The sequence below is a fragment of the Jaculus jaculus genome, chromosome 18 (assembly GCF_020740685.1).
Source record: "Jaculus jaculus isolate mJacJac1 chromosome 18, mJacJac1.mat.Y.cur, whole genome shotgun sequence".
NCBI lineage: Eukaryota > Metazoa > Chordata > Mammalia > Rodentia > Dipodidae > Jaculus > Jaculus jaculus.
Genome location: NC_059119.1, coordinates 47952318 through 47972043, shown reverse-complemented (window position 1 = coordinate 47972043; position 19726 = coordinate 47952318). Strand labels below are relative to the sequence as shown.

The following is a 19726-nucleotide window of genomic DNA, read 5'->3' as shown; positions in this document are numbered from 1 at the left end:
AAGTCCAAGAAGGCAGATGCTCGCAAGTAGGAGGGGAGCCACCCATTATAAAAAGACAGTCCATGATGGATTACAAAAAAATAAAAAATTTGGTCAGAAAATCGTTACCACATCATGTCGTATGAGGGTGTCTGTTAGCTGTTTCCACAGGGGAAAATAAAGTATCTGGAAAATGCTTCTACTATAAGTGAATCCTTTTCTTGAATGTCTTACTTATCCTTGTCAATCCGTAGAAACAGGGATGTCAAACTAGTGTCTGGCCTTCAGGGTGGTACTCACAAGACCCGGACGAGGTCCAGAGAAATCCTGGACCGGGGGATGTCTATGTTAAGCACTTGGACTTCAACTCTTTCTCCGGGGCCCAGGCCGAGGCTCCTTCTCTTTTTCGTTTTAGAAAGCTTCGCTTCTGTTATGTTTCTTATAGGAATCAGCCCTGATTTCCCAACTCCTATATCCACAAAGACCCCAAACAGAGTGGCATTCTCCACCTTGCCTGTGAGCACCGTCCCAACCTGCAGATCTTCTAGACACACTATGCTTCTTTTGAAGTCAGGTTTGTCAAAATCTGTGAGAAGAGAAGAAACAAGTTAGCGTCATGCTAAGGTGGTGTACTTACTTAGAGGACCGTCCTTACTGCACATTATTATATCCTCACACCACTATTAAACTTTGAAAGGCATAAAAACAGCTGGAGACACAGGCTTGCCTTCCAAGAAAATGCATCCTAACAGAATTAAGTATTCACACCACACAGCAATTCAAGAAAATTTACATAAACACTTTCTTCTCTAGGCTCAAGTTCACTAACATGCCAACGCCAGCACATTTGTGAGGATTAAGATAGTTTTTACACCGCTTTCTGTAAAGGATAATGAGAACCTATCTTTGTTCAATGACTGTGCAAGACTAAATCACACACTGAGAAGGTAAGACTCAGAGACAGCAGATTGGGAGTGTAAGTGTCTGGATTCTGAAATTGTTTCAAGGTGGCAGAAAGTATGTTAACTATTGGTCAGATGTGGATGAAGTTCAAATGTTTTCACTCCTTACTTCTTCATGCAAAGTTGGAACTCAGGAATCAATCCTTTCCATTTCAAATACATTTATCCAGTGAAAACGTATGGGTTCTCGATCATCTATGGCTTGGCTTCGAAACCCAGGCGAGCGAGAACCTAACCCTCTTTCTCTTTCGAGTCAGCTCATGGAATGTTCACTGACTCTGGCCAGGCACTCTGCCGGATGCTGGAGAGGCCGAGATGGGGGTGCTCAGAGTGCCCTTCCCAGGCTCTGCACGGCCCTCTTCCCGAGCTCATCTCCCTCCGCGTGCGTGTCTCCGCTCACCGACGCTATCCTCTACAAGGTGGCATGAAGCGTGCCCCGACATCACCATGGCTCGGGGTAAAAGTGGAACACCAACCCAGGTTTTCGGAGGGACAGAGAACAAACAATTAGGACAAGTGAGGCTTGTGGCCTGCATTTCCCTGTGGTCTGGCTGGGCCCCTCTTTAAGACTACCAAGTGCTGACTCTAATCACAAAGAGCACTTCATCTGCCCACTCGCCATCTCCTCTGACATCTGCCTCAGTTTCCCTTCCAGACGGCGCAGGTCCTTCTCCTGCCTTGTCCCGATGGCCTATTGAGCCGTCCTCTACGCTGGTCTTAGCAGCAGCCACCTTTCCCCCTTCTCTCAGTTCACCATCCCAAGGATCGGTGAAAAAAAAATGTATATATATATATGCCCCCCCCGCCCTATAAAACAAAACAAAAAACCTGCTGTACGCTCTAAATCCCATTTTCCAAATAAAAATATGGTGAAGTTGGAATTGATCCTGTAGAACTTCACCTGACACTGAAGTAGAAAATTCCAAATGCAAGCAACTGCCTGTAATGTAATACGCACCGAGTGTGAGCTGAGCGAAGGGGAAGGCAAGGCGCTGGGCAGGGCTGGGACCGGAGGCTCTCCGACCCTTGTAAGGCTTCCTTTCTAGGCTTGGAACCTTCCCCCAGGGGGTTCTATCGGCTGCTTAGTGTGATTTTGCATGGAAAACCAGGCAGAAATGACTAAACTTGTTCCTGAAGACAGGCGGGGCGTCTGAGAAGTCAGAAAATCCCAAAGTGACTTGCCTGTCTTCCTCCTTGGGAAGGTGTTCGGTTGTAAAATGATAGTTCTAAAATATCTTGAGAATTGTGACTTAACTAGGGAAAAGGTCAGTTCCAAAGTTTAAAGAGACATTTGAAATTTCACTTGGAAAACTCAGCCCGGAGCCCAGGTCCATCTGTGTTTCTGCTCAGCAACAGCCGTGTTGTTTCTGCTGAGCGTGGTCGGTTAAAGTGAGCGTTCACCTTTGTTCTGAATGGGGCAGTGGATACCACGACACAAGAGCAAAAATCCTGCATTACAGCGTATTTACCAACACCCCAGCGGCGCTACAGGCACACCTCCAAGTTCTCACCGGGAGTGAGAAACGCTGCTCTACATAGGATTCCTGCAAGATGTATTTGCGGAATTCACATAAAGGAAGTAGGCATTCAAATAGAGATGGCTGTGTCTGGTGAAATAGCCACATGAAGGGCAGTGGGGAGGCTTTTTAACATAGGTTTTCTTTTCTCCAACTTAAAAAAAAAAAATAACAGAGGAGTTAAGAGATTATTAGTAAGTACAATGAAATTACTTGGTATGATGCAAAATTCCTCCAATCTTTTCTCAAGGAAGCATATTGAATTGGCAACACAGCCCAATCCTGAATGAAAGAGTCAAGCCTTTACCATGGCATCAACAAAACTGGTTATGAGACAAGTGTGCAGATCCATTTAAATCTCAGGGGCTCCTATTCAAACTTCCTTAGGAAGTCGGTCATTTGATAGCGTAATTCTTTCTCACCGGGTCACTGCTCTCAACAACTATGGCTATTATACTTCCTTTACCCTCTACCTGCATGGAAAGCTGAGAGCGCTTTTAATTAGAAAGAAAATCAACAGAGAGATACCATCTTATTTGTTCAATCTGCTCATTGACACAGAATCCCAAAACTTAGAAGGCCATAATTTAGGAAGAAGATTCACTTTTTAGCTCCTCAGTGAAAAAGCTTTGCCTTGAATTTCAGGGCCACGGACATACAAACAGACTTCGAGAGAGTCACGAAAAGCGGGTCTTCGTGCCAGGTACGCGGTGGACGAGGAGCCCAGAGGCCTGGCTTCAAGTGTTAGCTCCAGAAACTCTTCACTGAGGGAAGATTCCTAAGCTCCACTTTCCCCTGTGCGTAAATGGGAGGAGCTGCTTTGCTTATGCTCAGAGCTGTGGCGGTACCCAGCTGAGCTACACAAAGGTCAGGCACCGCCATTCAAGTTCAGCTCACCTGTTCGAAAGTCAAAGCTTTCCGGCTGGCTCAGACCATCTATGATGACCTGTAAAGTGGACGCTGTCGTTTGCAACTTGTCTGCGGTTTGCTCTATTCCTTCCTTTTGGAGGGCTAAGTTTATCTTCTGTTGCATTTCGGGCTTCCCGATCTCACTCAGGGTTCCTCCAATGAGTGACAAAAACCTTCAATGGAAAGAAATGACCGATGTTTACCAATTTCCTTCTATACGGGGTTCGAGTTCACTTATCTCAGCCCCCCACCCACACTGCACACCCACCAGTCTGCGCTGAGGATCCACAATGTGCCCCGGGCTGAAGCAATTGATGTATCTAGGGAGGGAGATGCTGGGTGGGGATGGGGGAAGCGGGGTTTAGGCTCTATGCTATTTTTCTTTTCTTTTACTTTTTTTTTTTTTTTTAGAGAGAGTGAGAGAGAGAGAGAGAATTGGTGTGTCAGGGCCTCAGCCACCGAAAGTGAACTCCAGATGCTTGCACGCCACCTAGTGGGCATGGGCGACCTTGCGCTTGCCTCGCCTTTGTGCGTCTGGCTTACGTGGGATCTGGAGAGTTGAACGGGTGTCCTTAGGCTTCACAGGCAAGCGCCTTAACCACTAAGCCATCTCTTCAGCCCATATGCTATTTTTCAAATGGAATACCAGGAACATTTTACAGTCTAATGTTTAGTGTCATATACTTACTTAGCATTTATATTAGCTAACAGACAAACATGCATCAGTACTGCCAACTTTGAATCGTTCTACTCCTGTGTCCTATCATTGCTTCACACATGTGTGTACCCATGATGGGAATGTTACCTGTCAGCAGAGTATCAGTTATTACTTAAGTGGCATGAAGTCACGTGCAAATAAAACTATGTAAAGAATATGAGGTATTCAGAACCACCAGAAAAAGTATGAGAGGAGAGCTAAGGGTGTATGAATATGGCTCAGTGGTAAAGTGTGCAGCCTACAGTAAGACTTCGGTTCAATCCCCGCCAACAGAACAAACAAAAGGGGAATATGTGAAAGAAAAAGCACCTTCCTTTAAAATAAGGCAAGACCTTAAATAATATACACTGAAGTTGAACGTTACCCTCAGGTACTCTGCACATCTGCAATATCTGCAAAGAAAAGTTGTCTTTTAAATTTTACGTTTGCAATGTCTACTATTTCCCTTGCTTGCAGTGACATCTCTTAAATACTGAGTTTTGGAGTAATGTCAAGAAAAAAAAAACTAACACAACCAAACCAAAAACAAGTGAAGGGTTAAAATGCATTTCCCTTCAATTACATGTGAATATTGTGCTGTAGCTTACTTGCTTGACATTCCTTGGCTGGATATTTTTCTACATCATTAAGTTCCATTTCCTGTGATTAATGGCACTTTAAAAATGTCAACACAGCAATCAGACAGATAGTGATACTAATGCCCTCAAATCCTTTCCTCTAAGGATGTCTCCTGAACACAGGAAGGGAAAAGGAACCTGCTGGATGGAGGTTTGTCTATAATCAGAACTGGGACACATCCCATTTGGCAGGTGACTGGATCGTTGCAGAAGGAACGCCTGTGAATCCAAGTACTTGCTTGCGGTGTGCTCAAGCGGAGAAGGCCTCAGCGGTGAGACTCTGTCTGGTTCTGACAACCTGTATCTAGGGGGGAAAGCTCCCTCACCTCTCACTTAGCTAGGGGTCTCTTTGGGTTCAAGTTGTGAAACCCTTCTGTCTTTCTGGAGTTGTATTTTTGGTTTTTTTTTTAAAAAAAGCTTGTCAGATGTCCAACAAACTCTCTTGAGAATATACTTTGGTTAATGGTGTAATAAAAAGACAGTGAGTTTAGACTCTTTCTTGGGAGACCAGGGAGATTTGCATACTTGGTCTGTGTCTGGCTTCTCCAGCAGGCAGACGTCAGGCTGCGTGTACCCGTGCTGATTGATGGGCAGCGGCACACAGACTGGTCGGTGACAGGGCCCAGCTGCTGGCGCTCTGACTGACAGGGCATAGGACACATACCTCTGCCCACGGCCAACTTCCTCACATGCCTTTCTAAATAATTCATACCCTGCTGAGCCCGCTTCCTTGGTATTCACAAACTTGGCTTTAAGCAGAAGTTCGCCTTTCAGATCCTCAGCATTCAAATCCTCACCCTCATTTGCTAAGGTGTCTAAAGCGAGTGTATTCATGAGCTGTAAAGCTGCAGCCTTGAATCACATCTTTCAATTTAGCAGAGACTTCCTCAAGCACCGAACAAGTCTTGACCTCAATAGCAGAAAGATCCCCTTCAGCGGGCCACCTGGAGTTCTAAAATTGTGATTGTGAGGGGGGTGTGTGTGTGTAAGATAGGAACTAACAGCTACCAAAAGCACTTCCATATAAAGAAAGCTGTCTGTAGTGACTGCAGATGTAAGAAGAAAATTGGTTTAATGAACCTGGGTGCGGATTTCATGTACCATTTTCATTCTCTCCCATACAAGTCTGAGGACAGCAGTAAGGAAAATCAATAAGACAGCACCAAGTTTGATCCCAGCTAATGCTTCATATTGATTAAGCCTATTTTTAAATGACCAAAGAACAAAGCTAAGTGTTTCTATATTTTGAAAACTTTCTCAACGTTAACAGTAAGATCATGGGGGGTGAGGGGAGGGCACAGGAAGCAAAAGGGAGAGGGACTGGGAGAACCAGGACGGGCACTGGGCCTGACCTCTCCCCTCCTGGCCCTCAACTACGTCACTCAGCTGAGTATGGTAGGAAATGATACTCTGTGCTTGGAACTGTTCAGCAACCTGCTCATTTAATATTATAGGAAATTTTTCTTCTATACGTTCCACATTTTCCCGTTACATTTGAGAAGCGAAACTCAATACTTCCGAGCTCAAAAGGCATTAAATAAGAACACGCTGCATTGCTGTAGAAGTCTGGAGCAGAGAATGTTAAGTGGAGTCGTGTTGGTAAGTACAAAGCACTATGCCAGCTATCTCATCTCCATCCTGTCCATGAAGTCTCAAGGGCACGCGAGGCACCGTGCCGACAAGGAGCACTGAGGGAAGCTGGGCAACCTGCCCAAGGCCATGCAGCAACACCCACTGCCCGGGGGTTCATAGCACCCACAGGTGCCCGTGTGCGCTGCGGAAGTGGCTGCTAGACTCGGTTACGGCAGGAAACGCAGCGTGCATGCGGATGTTTTACCAACACCACTTAATGGCAGGTTGCTTTTGAACATCAGGCAGCTGACACTGAGTCAACCCGCAAAGAACTCATTACATGCAAGCTTTGAGATGGACAGAGATCTCTCCGGAGTCCACGAGTTATCCAAGTCATTCTCTCATTTTCTCCACTGTCTCGGGAAGGCTTGGGCATTTGCTAAGGACTGCCATTGGGGCTGCTGCTTTTTTTTTATTCGATATGTAATTTCATCCATCTTACTTAAAGCGAGAAAACAGCACAAGTTCAACAAATGAGCACATCACGTTCCTTTAGCACACATCTGCACGAGGTTAAAAACGCAGACCCTGAAGAAGGGGCGATGCTTGGTGCCCAAACAGAAACCTAGAGAACCCCAACATCTCCGTGCTTTTCAACAGAAACTTGCAACCAAGGCAGGACCTTTCCCCACAAAGACCAAAAAAAAAAAAAAAAAAAAATTCTCAAGATTTGTTAGCCACTGAGATTTATGTAATCATTTCCAGCCTGGCACTTTAGGAGCCGAGGGCTCGGTTCATTACATTAAAGTAACGTGATACCCCAGGGAGCACACACGGATGAGCCTTGGCGACGCGACACGATCACTTTGGAAACAACTTAATGTGAACTTGTACTCTGGGCACAAAACATGACCTATGACCAGGGACAGCGCTGCAGGCACTGTCCTGACTGCCTACCTGCTCCGTCAATACTTAGCCAGGACTCTCAGATTGTCTTACTTAGCTTAAATATTTATTTATTTATTTACTTACGGGTGGGGGGGGGGAGAAAGAATGACTATAAATGGGGATGCCAGGACCTCTTGCTGCTGCAAATGAACTCCAGACACATGTGCCAGGTTGTGCGTGGGCGCTAGGGAATTGAACTGGGGCCCACAGCCTTTGCAAGCAAGTGCCATCTCCCCAGCCCATAATTTTACTCGGTTTTGAAGTAATAGGTAAAAACTGAAATGCAGGGGCACCGTGAGTTGGGAAATGGACAGGAGCAGAGGCAGCAGGTTGTAACTGCTACTGCACGGAGGAATTGGGGATTTTTAGGAGTTTACACTTGAGGGAAAGTGTAGCTTTTAAAACTGTGATTAAGTGGTAAATGGTGGGGTCCCAGTGAAAAGGCCAGCAATAATTTGCTACTCTAGAAAACATAGTCTGTATATTTTCAAATCTGCCGCTCTGAACATGAAAGACAAAATGTGGGGCTGGAGAGATGGCTTAGCGGTTAAGCGCTTGCCTGTGAAGCCTAAGGACCCGGGTTCAAGACTCGGTTCCCCAGGACCCACGTTAGCCAGATGCACAAGGGGGCGCACGCGTCTGGAGTTCATCTGCAGTGGCTGGAGGCCCTGGAGCACTCATTCTCTCTCTCTCTGCCTCTTTCTCTCTCTGTCTGTCGCTCTCAAATAAATAAATAAAAAATAAATAAAAAGTTTTTGAAAGAAAATGTGAACTCCATGTAGCATTAGGATGATATCAGTGAGGAAGCACCCAGGCCTCCGGCAGCAATGGTTATTATTTAGATCTAAATGAGTGGCGTATTATGTGCCGGGGACTGCATACACACGTTCAAGTGAGTACGGGCACATGGAAATACGAACGCAGCTCGCAATGAAATGTGGCCACCGCTGCTCTCCTACTTGAGGGACTGATTGATGAATAAATTTACAAGGAACATGAAGAAATAGGCTTGTCTCATATTACAATTTTTTTCTGATTTATTTTTATTTATTTATTAGAGACAGAGAGAGGGAGAGAGAGAGAATGGGCACATCAAGGCCTCTAGCCACTGCAAATGAATTCCAGACACATACGCCACCATGTGCACCTGGCTTATGTGGGACCTGGACAATCGAACCTTGGTCCTCAGGCTTCACAGGCAATTGCCTTAACCACTAAGCCATCTCTCCAGCCCAACTCATAGTTTTTAATCATCCATCTTCCCACACACAAAAGAACTCAGAAGACGGAAGACACCACCAAACAGCATCACCCTTCTTTGCAGTAAGCCTGGGTGCGTTTAACACCTCGTGACCACCACAAATAGTAAAGATTTGCTGAGACAGAGCTCTTCAAAGGACATGACAGAATGCAGAGGCCAATTAGAAATACTTTAGAACTGCACACTCAGCTTTTCTCAGTAAGCATTTACTGGGGGGGGGTGGCTTCTATCAAAGATAACTGAGCATTTGCCTTGAATGATCGGTAGTCTGATGCTAAGCTAAGTAATGGCAGTGTAATTGGAACAGAGTTTTGTTTACATTTGCTCCTAAGATGGAAAATTTTATATTCGGATCAACAGATATTTTTCAAAGGACCCAATAAAAATTTCATTTAATTCTCTGAGAATTTTCTTGGAGTTATAGACTTGCAGAAAAAGAGAGACTAAGAGTCCAAAGTCACGCAGTTGAGACCACAGGGTTTTAGCTGAGGCAGAAGTCATGGCGTACCACATCTTCATTCGCACTTACTCTACTTAGAAAGCTCTTCAACTGCATGCAAGAGATTCACATCGCAGATAAGATCTGGCACCCAGGACCCCTGCCTGGGAGCAATTTATTATTTTTTAAACCAAATTTGAAAGAGAGAAACAAAAAAAGAAGAAACAACTCTGGCTCTCTTAGTTAAATGAGTAAGAGTTGGACAACATTCAGTTAGTAGGTTCCAAGGCCGCAGCCTCTGTATAGTTCAAAAACTCTGTGTTTAGAATTAATATAATTTAATTTATTGCCTATAAAGCCATAACTTGGATGAGTGCCTGTGACTGTTTGAAAGAGAAGGACAAATAAATAAACTCCCAGTACTGGAAAACACAGCCACTAGTGATGTGGTGCTGAAACAGCCCTGGATGAGCAGGGAGAAGGCCAGATAGAAAGGGAAACGGCATTCCTGCCCGCCCCCCCCCCCCCCAGGGAGGCCAATTTGCCCATGACCGCCAAACTGTCAAGGAATGTTCTTTCCAAAGCTATGTTAATGCTTATTAAGAGTTGTCATTTCAGCATGTCCCTGGCTGTCCTCTGAATCGGCAGACATGCCATTACAGAGTGGGCAGATGAGGTCAGAGTAACTAACTATGGTGACAGAATCAGAAGACAGGCAGATATTCAAATCCATAGCTGGCCTGGGGACAGGAAGATAAGGAGGAGATAACAGGAGATTAAATCAATACCTCCTCAGTGCCGGCTCCAGACCAAGTGGTCTGAACTGGAACAGGAGCAGGAAAAGAAGGTCCTTCAGGAAGAACCGGCAGGAAAGAAACCACCATTTTCTCTAGTGCCAGGAGCCTGGACCAATATGAATTAACAATGTTAAATGCCCCAAATTACAACCCGATCACATGGTAATACACCACTGCGCCCCACTCAAGGGACCCACTGTTGAGACTTTCCTCCGCTTTTCTTTCACAGCTCAATTGAGAGTCCCTTCTCCTCAACAATCACGCTCTCTCTTACTCCCTGAACAGGTAAAAAGACTACAGTGTGGGAGGTTAAATGACAAGGTCAGGTCGCCAGGATTCAGAGCCAGAACAATATGATGTGTCCTTGAACTTAGTGATCTCCACTAGGTTTTGGCGGAAACTTCATGTGAGCTGGGTGTTGGAGTAGGTTTAAGAGATATGAGAATCAATACCTAAAAATGCCATGGCCTGATCATCCTAAATCTTTATCATCCTTTCTCTCTCTCTCTAATATTTCATTTTATTTATTTATTTATTTGACAGAGAAAGGGGTGGGGGAGAGAAAGAATGGACGTGCCAGGGCCTCCAGCCACTGCAAATGAACTCCAGACGTGTGTGCTCCCTTGTGCATCTGGTTAACATGGGTCCTGGGGAATCGAACATGGGTCCTTTGGCTTTGCAGGTAAGCACCTTAACCGCTAAGCCATCCCTCCAGCCCCTTCATCCTTTCTCTCTTGTTCAAGGATCCTCCCCCCCCCCCCCAAGATAGGGTCTCGCTCTAGCCCAGGCTGACTTGGAATTCACTATGTATTCTCAGGGTGGCCTCAAACTCATGGCGATCCTCCTAACTCTGCCTCCCCAGTGCTGGGATTAAAGGTGTGCGCCACCATGCCTGGCACTAGGATCCTCTTGCAAAATGTGGGGAGTGCAACTTTCTGGGGGCTATAGCAGTATATTTAGGTTTCCACTATGATTAAGGAAAATGGGTTGGGGAGATGGCTCGGTGGTTAAAGGTGCTTACTTGGAAACCTGTCAACATTAGTTCGATCTTCTCTAGCACTCACAAGAGGTTCAGGCAGCTGTAACCCCAATGGGCCGACAATCATGGGAGGCTGAATCAGGAGACTCTAAGGCCCAAGGGCCAGTCGGATTGGAGTTCCTGTGCACTCAAGAGACTCTGTCTGGAGGAGGGTGGAGGAAGAACTCAGACACCTTGAGGTGGTCCTCTGGCCTGCACATATGTGCCCCCCCCCCACATGCCTAAACAAACAGATAGAGAAATGAAGTGAAAATCACTTTACAGGCTGAAGAAATTGCTCAATGGGTAAAACGCTTGCCTCACAAACATGAGGACCTGAGTCTGAACCCTAGTACCCACATACAAATGCTGGGTATAGCAGCATGGGCCTAGGGTCCCCGCCCTGGGAAACTGAGACCAGGAGAGCCCTGGAGCCGGTTGGCTAGCCAGTCTTGCCTAATTGTGAGTGACGAGCCAATGAGAGATCCTGTCTCAAAAAAGGGTGGGTGGCATTTCCCAAGGGTAACATCTGAAGCTGTTCTCTGGCCTGGCCTCTACACACACACACACACACACACACACACACAAATATATCTATCTATCTATCACACCTATTAAAAAATCACTTTTAAGCCAGGCATGGTGGTACACGCCTTTAATTCTGGCACTCAGAGGCAGAGGTAGGAGGATGTCTATGAGATCAAGGCCAGCCTGGGACTACAAAGCAAGTTCCAGGTCAGTCAAGGCTAGAATGAGACCCTGCCTCAAAAAGCAAAAACAAAAATAGAACTGGGCTTGGTGGCGCAAGTCTTTAATCCCTGCACTCGGGAGGCAGAGGTAGGAGGATTGTCATGAGTTCAAGACCATCCTGAGACTACATAGTGAATTCCAGATCAGCCTGAGCTAGAGTGAGATCCTACCTTGAAACCTCCCCCCCCCCAGAAAATCACTTTTAATAATCCAACATCTGTTTTACAGCTGATCTTTTATGATGCTTTGTATCTTTATGAAAAGGCAACCAAATATTAAGTCTTATCACAACTCCACTCGAAAGTAATGTAAGAGAGGTAGTTGACACACATCCCAAGTGAATCAGTTATCAACAGCCAGCACTAATTCTGCCTTAATTTCATGTCCAAATGCTGCTAATTTTTGTGAGCCAACTGCAGACAAGCTGAAAATCTTCAAATTTGCAAATAATCCCTTAGGTCTGTTTGACCTGTTGAAGTTTGTCCTTTCTCTAAGAAAAAAGATTTCTTTCAAGTTTATGTGTTATTCCTGTCCCAGACCTGAATTTTTTTTTTTTAACTCACAGTTGTCCACTCTCAAGATATACTTTTCAGCACTGATTATCAGAGCCAGAAACACACCCATCAGTAGTAATAAAGGAAATACCACGGAGCTAACATTACAGTATGGTCCTGATACAAAAATCACTCGAGAGCCATTTACCTAGGTCACCACAGTGGCGCTGCATGACACATTCCTGCTACACAGGCTTTTCTAGAAACCAGTCCTGTAAGATTTCTCTAATGGAAATAACAAATGCTTTATCAAAATGAGTGCTGAGTGACGGTCTTGACACGAAATTTCCTGGCATTTTTCAAGTTAACCCAGGAGCGCAACAACATTGGAGCCGAGCTCTCTGGAGTGCATCAACTTCTGCACGCAGCAGAGCCTCGGGGAGCGCGCTGGCTCTCACTGGGCCACGCAGGGACCGGCGGTGGCGCGCAGGGCAGAGCTCTCCCCGCTGGCACCTAACTCGAGGGGAAGCGGCGATCAGCTCTGAGCCTCGGCTCCTGACCAGCCCCAGTGCTAGGACGGAAGGACAGGAGGCCTGGCAGAGGGCCAGGGACCCCGACCCAAGCTCGCCAGCATGGGCCTGCAGGAAGAGACTTGCAGGCGCAGGCCCGCCTGTGCCTTTCCAGGCTGGAAACCCTAGGAGGGCACCGGAAACTGGACACGGGCTCTGTGAGGGGAGGTGGCATTCCACTGCCAAAGGCTTTCCCCGTTTGATCCAGGCAGGACTCTGAGAGACGTACTTACTCAGCATGGGATGCCAGGGCAGGATGGTCTAGAGGTCCAAGCAATAGTGTGGCATGCACACCTGCAGTGACCTCAGCCACTTTAGATGACAGGAAAAGATTTGCTGCAGAAAAGCTAACCCATTCATTTTGTCCATGAAAGTTAATTGCTAAGCAGGCCCTTTCTCCTGTGTCCTATGAAGTCACTCTATTTGACATGCATTTTTTCACATACTGTTGCTATTAGTCTTGTTAACTCACTGGGTAAACGAGATTGCAGCTCACAGCCTGCAAGAACGAAGCTTTAATTTAATTGGCACTAGCCTGGCCAAACTGGTGCCAAATTTTCAGATACATTATTTTATGGGGACAAGGATTGTACCTTTATGCTAATCCACTGTGTTACTGCATTGCTGACCATCCAAGTCTATCAGGACTAAGGGGGTTAAGCGGAGTACAGAGAGCCATATCAAAAGAAGTGGATTAAAAACTTGAAGCCTATTATTGGTCTTTTTGTTTTTTATGCAAAATAAGTCTTCTCTAAGATCACTTGGTTTATTTATTTATTTTATTTTTACTTTTTAAGGTTTTCTTTTCTTTTCTTTTTTGGTTTTTTGAGGTAGGGTCTCACTCTAGCCCAGGCTGACCTGGAATTCACTATGGAGTCTCAGGGTAGCCTCGAACTCATGGTGATCCTTCTAGCTCTGCCTCCTGAGTGGTAGGATTAAAGGCGTGCGCCACCATGCCTGGCCACTTTTTAAGGGTTTTCAAGGTAGGGTTTCCCTCTAGTCCAGACTGACCTGGAATTCACTATGTAGTCTCAGGGTGGACTCAAACTCATGGTGGTCCTCCTACCTCTGCCTCCCGAGCGCTGGGACTAAAGGCGTGAGCCACCACACCCGGCTCTAAGATCACTTTGATAGTCCTGCTGTTTTGTGTTAGGGTTCCAGTATCTTCAGGAATAATTTCCTTGATGCTGATGCCACTCATCACTTGGGATTTGCAGGGCATTGTGGTAGGGCCCACAGAACCTACAGACAAATAGAGGCAATTTATGCCCTCAAGGAGCCTTACATAGGAAGTAAGACTCACACTGCCACATACCATAACAGGGGTCACTCCGTGGGAAGCAACCACTGTGAAGTTGAAAGGCACCTTTATCAGTAGTTGATAGGAAGCATCTCAGTGTGAGACACTGGAAAGGATGGGTTCAAATGATCTGAGATAATGACTGCGGCTGGAACAAGATTTTGGAAAAGACTTGGGGCTGAAATTCAGACAGGCTAGACTTGAACTGCCGAGGAGGCAGCTGGATAGAGGCCAAAGTCTGGGACAGTAGCTGGGCTTAAGGGCAGAAATTGAGGAGTCACGAGTTTTTATGGTGGTCTGAGAGCCATGGATGTGAAGAGACCCCCAGGGGAGCCGCCACAGTGAGCCCTTGCTCACACGGGGCATGTCCACTTAGTCTGGCCCAGTGTCTTCTGGTGTTCATACGCCTATTTCATAACGACAGGCACCGTGTCTCATAACCCTCGTCCAACCTGTCAGCAAACCTTAATGCTTCTAGTTTCCTCCTCACCATTCCCGCTGCCACGTGTGTGATGAGCGTCTTTGACTTGTCCCATTAGACTCTACTCCTAACCAGCAGACCACGGCGTCCTTTAAAGCTATCCATCCCATCGGGTCACTCTCAAGCTCAGGACCCGGCTATTGTTCCTGATGTCACGAAGTATTAAGGCCAGGTCCTTTTAAGAGCTTTCCACTAAATCATGCTGCCATGTTTGGCAGCATGGCTAACTGGTTTAAGGATGGCTTTTTATTACTGAGGGATCATTAGTTGAAAGACTATTTCCCATCCTTACTCCTCTTTTGAAATAAATCTGCAAGAAACCTAGAGGAAGAAAACAGTAAGCATTAAAGACAGTTCTGAGAAGTGTGGCAAGGCAAAGGAGGTGCAAATAGACTAGATGGTCCAGGGAAAGTCAGAAAAAAAGATGGGTGTTGCTTCAGCTTTCAGGAAGTAGGAGATATGGGACCACAGCAATAAGAAATCGGGATGTTAAAACAGGAATGGGTGGAGGAGACATCATTAGAGACGCAAAGGACAGTCCGCAGATTTTATAAGGCTAAAAGATCTTATTCGTTCAGCTGCCGCTTCCTGTCTTACTGTAGAGGTAGAACAATTATGACACAGATATTAAGACAGTGGTCAATGACAAGAGTCCTCAACAGTGGCATGAGGGAGGTGAAGGGCAGGAAGAGAACTAAGAAATGGGAAGTGCTCAGGAAAGGATGGGATAGCATGAACAAAGATTAAGGAGACAATCAGAGAGAGAAGATTGAAAGGCATTTTGATGCTCTTCAATAAGGAAGGAAGTGAAGTCACCTGGTGACTAAGAGAAGATCAGGAAACAGATGAAAGGACTTAGAGCAGAGTTCTCAAAGGGCTCCTGAGGGACAAGTCCATAGATAGAAACAGCTTTTCAAATCCCAGGTCACATACTGCCTTCTAAGCATGAGTTCTCTTTCGGTATCTTTTTTTTTTTATATAACATTTATTTTTTATTCAAGACACACACACACAGAGAATGGGCGCATCAGGGTTTCTAGCCACTGCAAATGAACTCCAGATGTATGCACCCCTTGTGCATCTGGTTTACATGGGACCTGCGGAGCAGAACCTGGGTCCTTAGGCTTCGCAGGCAAATGCCTTAACTGCTGAGCCATCTCTCCAGCCCTTCTGTATCTTTATTTTTCTTCAAGGTAAGGTCTTGCTCTAGCCCAGGCTGACCCAAAATTCACTATGTAGTCTCACGGTGGCCTTGAACTCATGACAAACCTCCTACCTCTGCCTCCCAAGTGCTGGGATTGAAGGCGAACGCCACCACGCTCAGCTTCCTACTGTATCTTCTAACAATCAGTGCCCTACACTTCCAGACTTCTTTGGGCTCTCCTGGTTCCTGCATCCTCCTCCTCTCCCAACAGGAGAGGAAATGTGGGCACTCTAGCTGCCTGCTTTGAAATACACATCCTCATTCTGCACAGCACAGGAGAAAATAACTCATTTTACTACAATATTTAGAAAGTACTGTCTTTAGCAGAATAAGGTGACATTCTACTCACTCTAGAAAACAACACATTTCCTACAGATCCCCTCAATAAGTCGGCAGAGCTTTAGGAGGAGGCACAGTCTAAATCCAGCTACAGAACACTCAGGCCTGCATATTCCAGATATTTATTAATTTCCCTTACAGGGCATTTGCAACGCAAGGCATGTCAAGGCTCTGTGCTGACCAGCACATAATGTCTTTGAGACTGTAACACTTTTACCCACAAAGACCATTATAACTACATCCAAATGTAGATCCGAACTTTTTTTTTTTCAAGGTGGAGTTTCACTCCAGCCCAGGCTGACCTGGAATTCACTATGTAGTCTCAGGCTGGCCTCCAACTCACAACGATCCTCCTACCTCTGCCTCCCCAAGTGCTGGGATTAAAGGCGTGTGACATCATACCTGGCCAAACTAGTTTTTAAACTGTAACTCGGGCTTTGAAATCTTGGTGATTTGCTCCCCCTGCGGTGGCTCTGTTAACACAGAGAAGCAGGAACAGCAATAGTGCCAACCTCTGGAGTGTCTGAGAGGCTCAGGGTAGAAGTGCTTCTAACAGGCCTGGTAACGAGGAGGTAGCCAGTGCAAGCTTGTTTTTCTAGTCCACCACTCAGACTGGAAAGAACTATGTGTTCTTGGGCTGGAGGGATGGCTCAGTGGTTAAGGTGCTTGCCCGCACAGCCTGAGGATCTGGGTTCAATTCCCCAGGACCCATGCAAAGGCAGATGCACAAAGTGATACATGTGTCTGGAGTTCGTCTGTAGCAGCTGGAGGCCCTGGAATGACCATTCTCTCTCTCTCTCTGTCTCGTTCTGCTTAGAAATAAACAAATAAACAATTTTTTTTTTAAAGAACTATAAGGCCAGCCAGGTGTGGTGGTGCATGCCTTTGATCCCAGCACTCGGGAGGCAGAGGTGGGAAAATCACTGTGAGTTTGAGACCACCCTGAGACTACACAGTGAATTCCTGGTCAGTCCGAGCTAGAGTGACACCCTACCTGGAAAAACAAAAAACAAACAAACAACAAAAAGAACTATAAGGCCAGGCATGGTGGCGCACGCCTTTAATCCCAGCACTCAGGAGGCAGAGGTAGGAGGATTGCTGTGAGTTTGAGACCAGCCTGAGACTCCATAGTGAGTTTGAGGTCAGCCTGGGCTAGTGCCAGACATTGAGAAAACTTTAAAAAACAGCAACAACAACAACAGTAAACAGAAATGAACAAGACTAACAACAAATGAAAATGGCAAGAAACAGAATTCTCATGGACATGTAAAACATAACATGGTACTGTCAGCGTTTCTAAGAAAACAACCTACATCAGCCACATGTTCTGGTACTTTCTTCACTACGTGTGCTTCTGATGAACGAAAACAAACATCAACAGCAACAAAAAGCCATTCCAAGAATGCTCAGAGCACACTTACTCATAAATGCCCCAAACTGCATTATAGGCAAGGTTTTATGTGATACTGGGAAATCCGTATTTGGTCTTTAACAGGTTTCACAGCCAAAATTCTCAAAACCCTTGAAATCTCAGAATTCTGTGTCTTTGGTAGGCTCGTATGATGAGCAGTAGCTTGGGGTTCCCTACAGAGTTTCAGGATGGGGGGCTACCCCCCACAAGCAATGATGTGCTTAGAGGATTGGAACTTTCAGCCTCACATAGCTCCAACAAGGGAAACGGGGCCAGACGTTCTGGTTGCCGTGGACCAGACCTGCAGGTGCAAGGCAGGAAGGAGAGAGCGCTCACACTCAGCTCGCTGCTTCAAGGAGTGGGAGTGGGGGTGCTCACACTGTCAGGTGGGAAGCAGGGCTAGGCTACAAACCGGCAAGGCCAATCCCCCCCCCGCAAGGCTCCACGTCCCAGAGGTTTCCCAACCTTCCCCACACTACGCCACCAGCTGGAGACCACATGTTCAAGCACATGAGCCTCTGGGGAGCGTCGCTACACTCAAGCCACAACGATCACGGACAGCCAACGATGACACTGATCGTACCTCCGTATATCCCCAAAGAACTGGGCTTGGCTGAGAAGGCTGAGCATGTGGATGTGGGGGTGAGGGCCCAGAGGCTCCACGCGTGATCCGCACCCGCACCTTCCCCAAGCACTGGGTCCATCTGGCTAGCCATCTGCACCGTCCGGAACAGACTTTGGGATAACAGAGCGCACAAAAGTGAAGTGTTGCCCCGAGTCCTGGGCCCTGACAATGTAACCAAACCCGAGGGAGGATGTCAAAGGAACTCCAATTTATTTATTGTTGCCTCCTTATTTATTTTGCAGTGCTGGGGATCCAGTCCAGGACCTTATCTATACAGGAAAGCCCCATTTAAAGCAGATGGGCCTAACGTGCAGTCACAGCTTGTGCCTAGGATTGGCAACTGGAGGAGTGGGGAACGTTTGGGGGGGGTGGAGCCCCTCAGCCTCTATAACCTGACGCCAGCTCCAGGTAGAGGGTATCAGAATTGAACTAGAGCTGGCACTCAACGGTGACGGCTGAAGAATCTGCTGCAGAAATGGCTTTTGGTGGCATACATACATTCCAGCGACCACGGGTCACAAGAGTGTTCGGTGTTGTATTGAACGTGGGAAAAAGAAAAGCAGTACATTTTTCCCCCTACATCTCTTACAGTCTACAAACAGGGGACTAGACAGACTGTGGTATATCCTTGCGATGGAATATAACTCAGTAATAAAAAGGAACAAGTTGCTGGTGCTTTTTACAATGTGGATAAATCTCTAAACGGTACACTGAAAGAAGACATCAGGGAGTCTATCTGCGTGGCCATGTGTGTACGAAGTTCTAGGAGCAGCGTGCTAATTTTTGGCAAACTACTCAGGAAAAGTGGTTATTCCTAGGAGGGTAGAGCAGGAGTGGCTGGGACAGAAGGGACTGTTTTGGAAGAAAAGTTATTATTATTATTTTTTTAATCTTGGGTTATGGGTTACACCAACCCAAAAGTCAAAACTTAGCAAGTCCACACACAAAACAATGTTTTTGTAAATTTTACCTTAAAAGAAAAATAAAAACCTAAAGATTTATTGGACTGTGTGCATGCTAAAGAATTTAGTGAAAAATATATCAAAGTCTGAAATTTTCTACTTATCTATTTATCTGATAGGAGGGAAGAGACAGACGGAGAATGAGTCTGGGCATAACAGGGCTTTTGCCACTTAAAACAACCTCCAGATGCATGTGCCACTTAGTGCATCTATCTGGCTTTACATAGTTTCTGGGGAACAGAACTGGGGTCCTTAGGCTTTGTAAGAAAATGTCTTTACTGCTGGGCTCAAGGTTTGAAGTTTTAGCCTGATGGCCTTAGTTCAATCCCCTAGTATCCATGTAAAGCCAGATGCACAAGTGGCTCATGGGCCTGGAGTTCATTTGTTGTGGCAGGAGGTTCTGAAGTATCCTTACTCTCTCTTCCTCTCTCAAATAAATGAAAATATTTTAGAAAAAGAAAAGCAGGTGAGGGCTGGAGAGATGGCTTATCAGTTAAGGTGCTTGCCTGTGAAGCCTAAGGACCCAGGTTCAATTCCCCAGGACCCACATAAGTCAGATACACAAGATGGCACATGCATGTGGAGTTCATGTGCAGTGGCTACAGGACTTGGCACACCCATTCTGTCTCTCTACCCCCCTCTCTTTCTCTTAAATAAATAAATAAAAATATTAAAAAAGGGAACAGCAGGTAAAATGTTAAAATCTAGATGTAGGTATGGAGAAATTCAATGCAAAAAGTTTTTTCCAACTTTTTTGTGTATTTTTATTTCTTTCATAATAAAATATTAAAAGGAAACTACTGTTTTGATGTTGACACACGATCATCTGTTACTTCTTTTGTCTGTTTCTGATT

The 19726-nt window shown here is 45.9% G+C and overlaps 1 protein-coding gene across 2 annotated transcripts in view; it reads right to left on the bottom strand.

The window, feature by feature from the left end:
- Positions 1-203: 203 nt before the first annotated feature.
- The window catches only part of Srbd1 (S1 RNA binding domain 1), a 205007-nt gene continuing 185484 nt past the window's right edge, over positions 204-19726 (bottom strand). For both annotated transcript variants that reach the window (XM_045137694.1, XM_045137695.1), the window contains exons 20-21: positions 3356-3540; positions 204-565 (exon numbers count right to left, since the gene is read on the bottom strand). In XM_045137694.1, coding sequence (XP_044993629.1) covers positions 276-565; positions 3356-3540 — 475 coding nt within the window. In that variant the 3' untranslated portion in view covers positions 204-275. The remainder of the gene's footprint in view (positions 566-3355; positions 3541-19726) is intronic.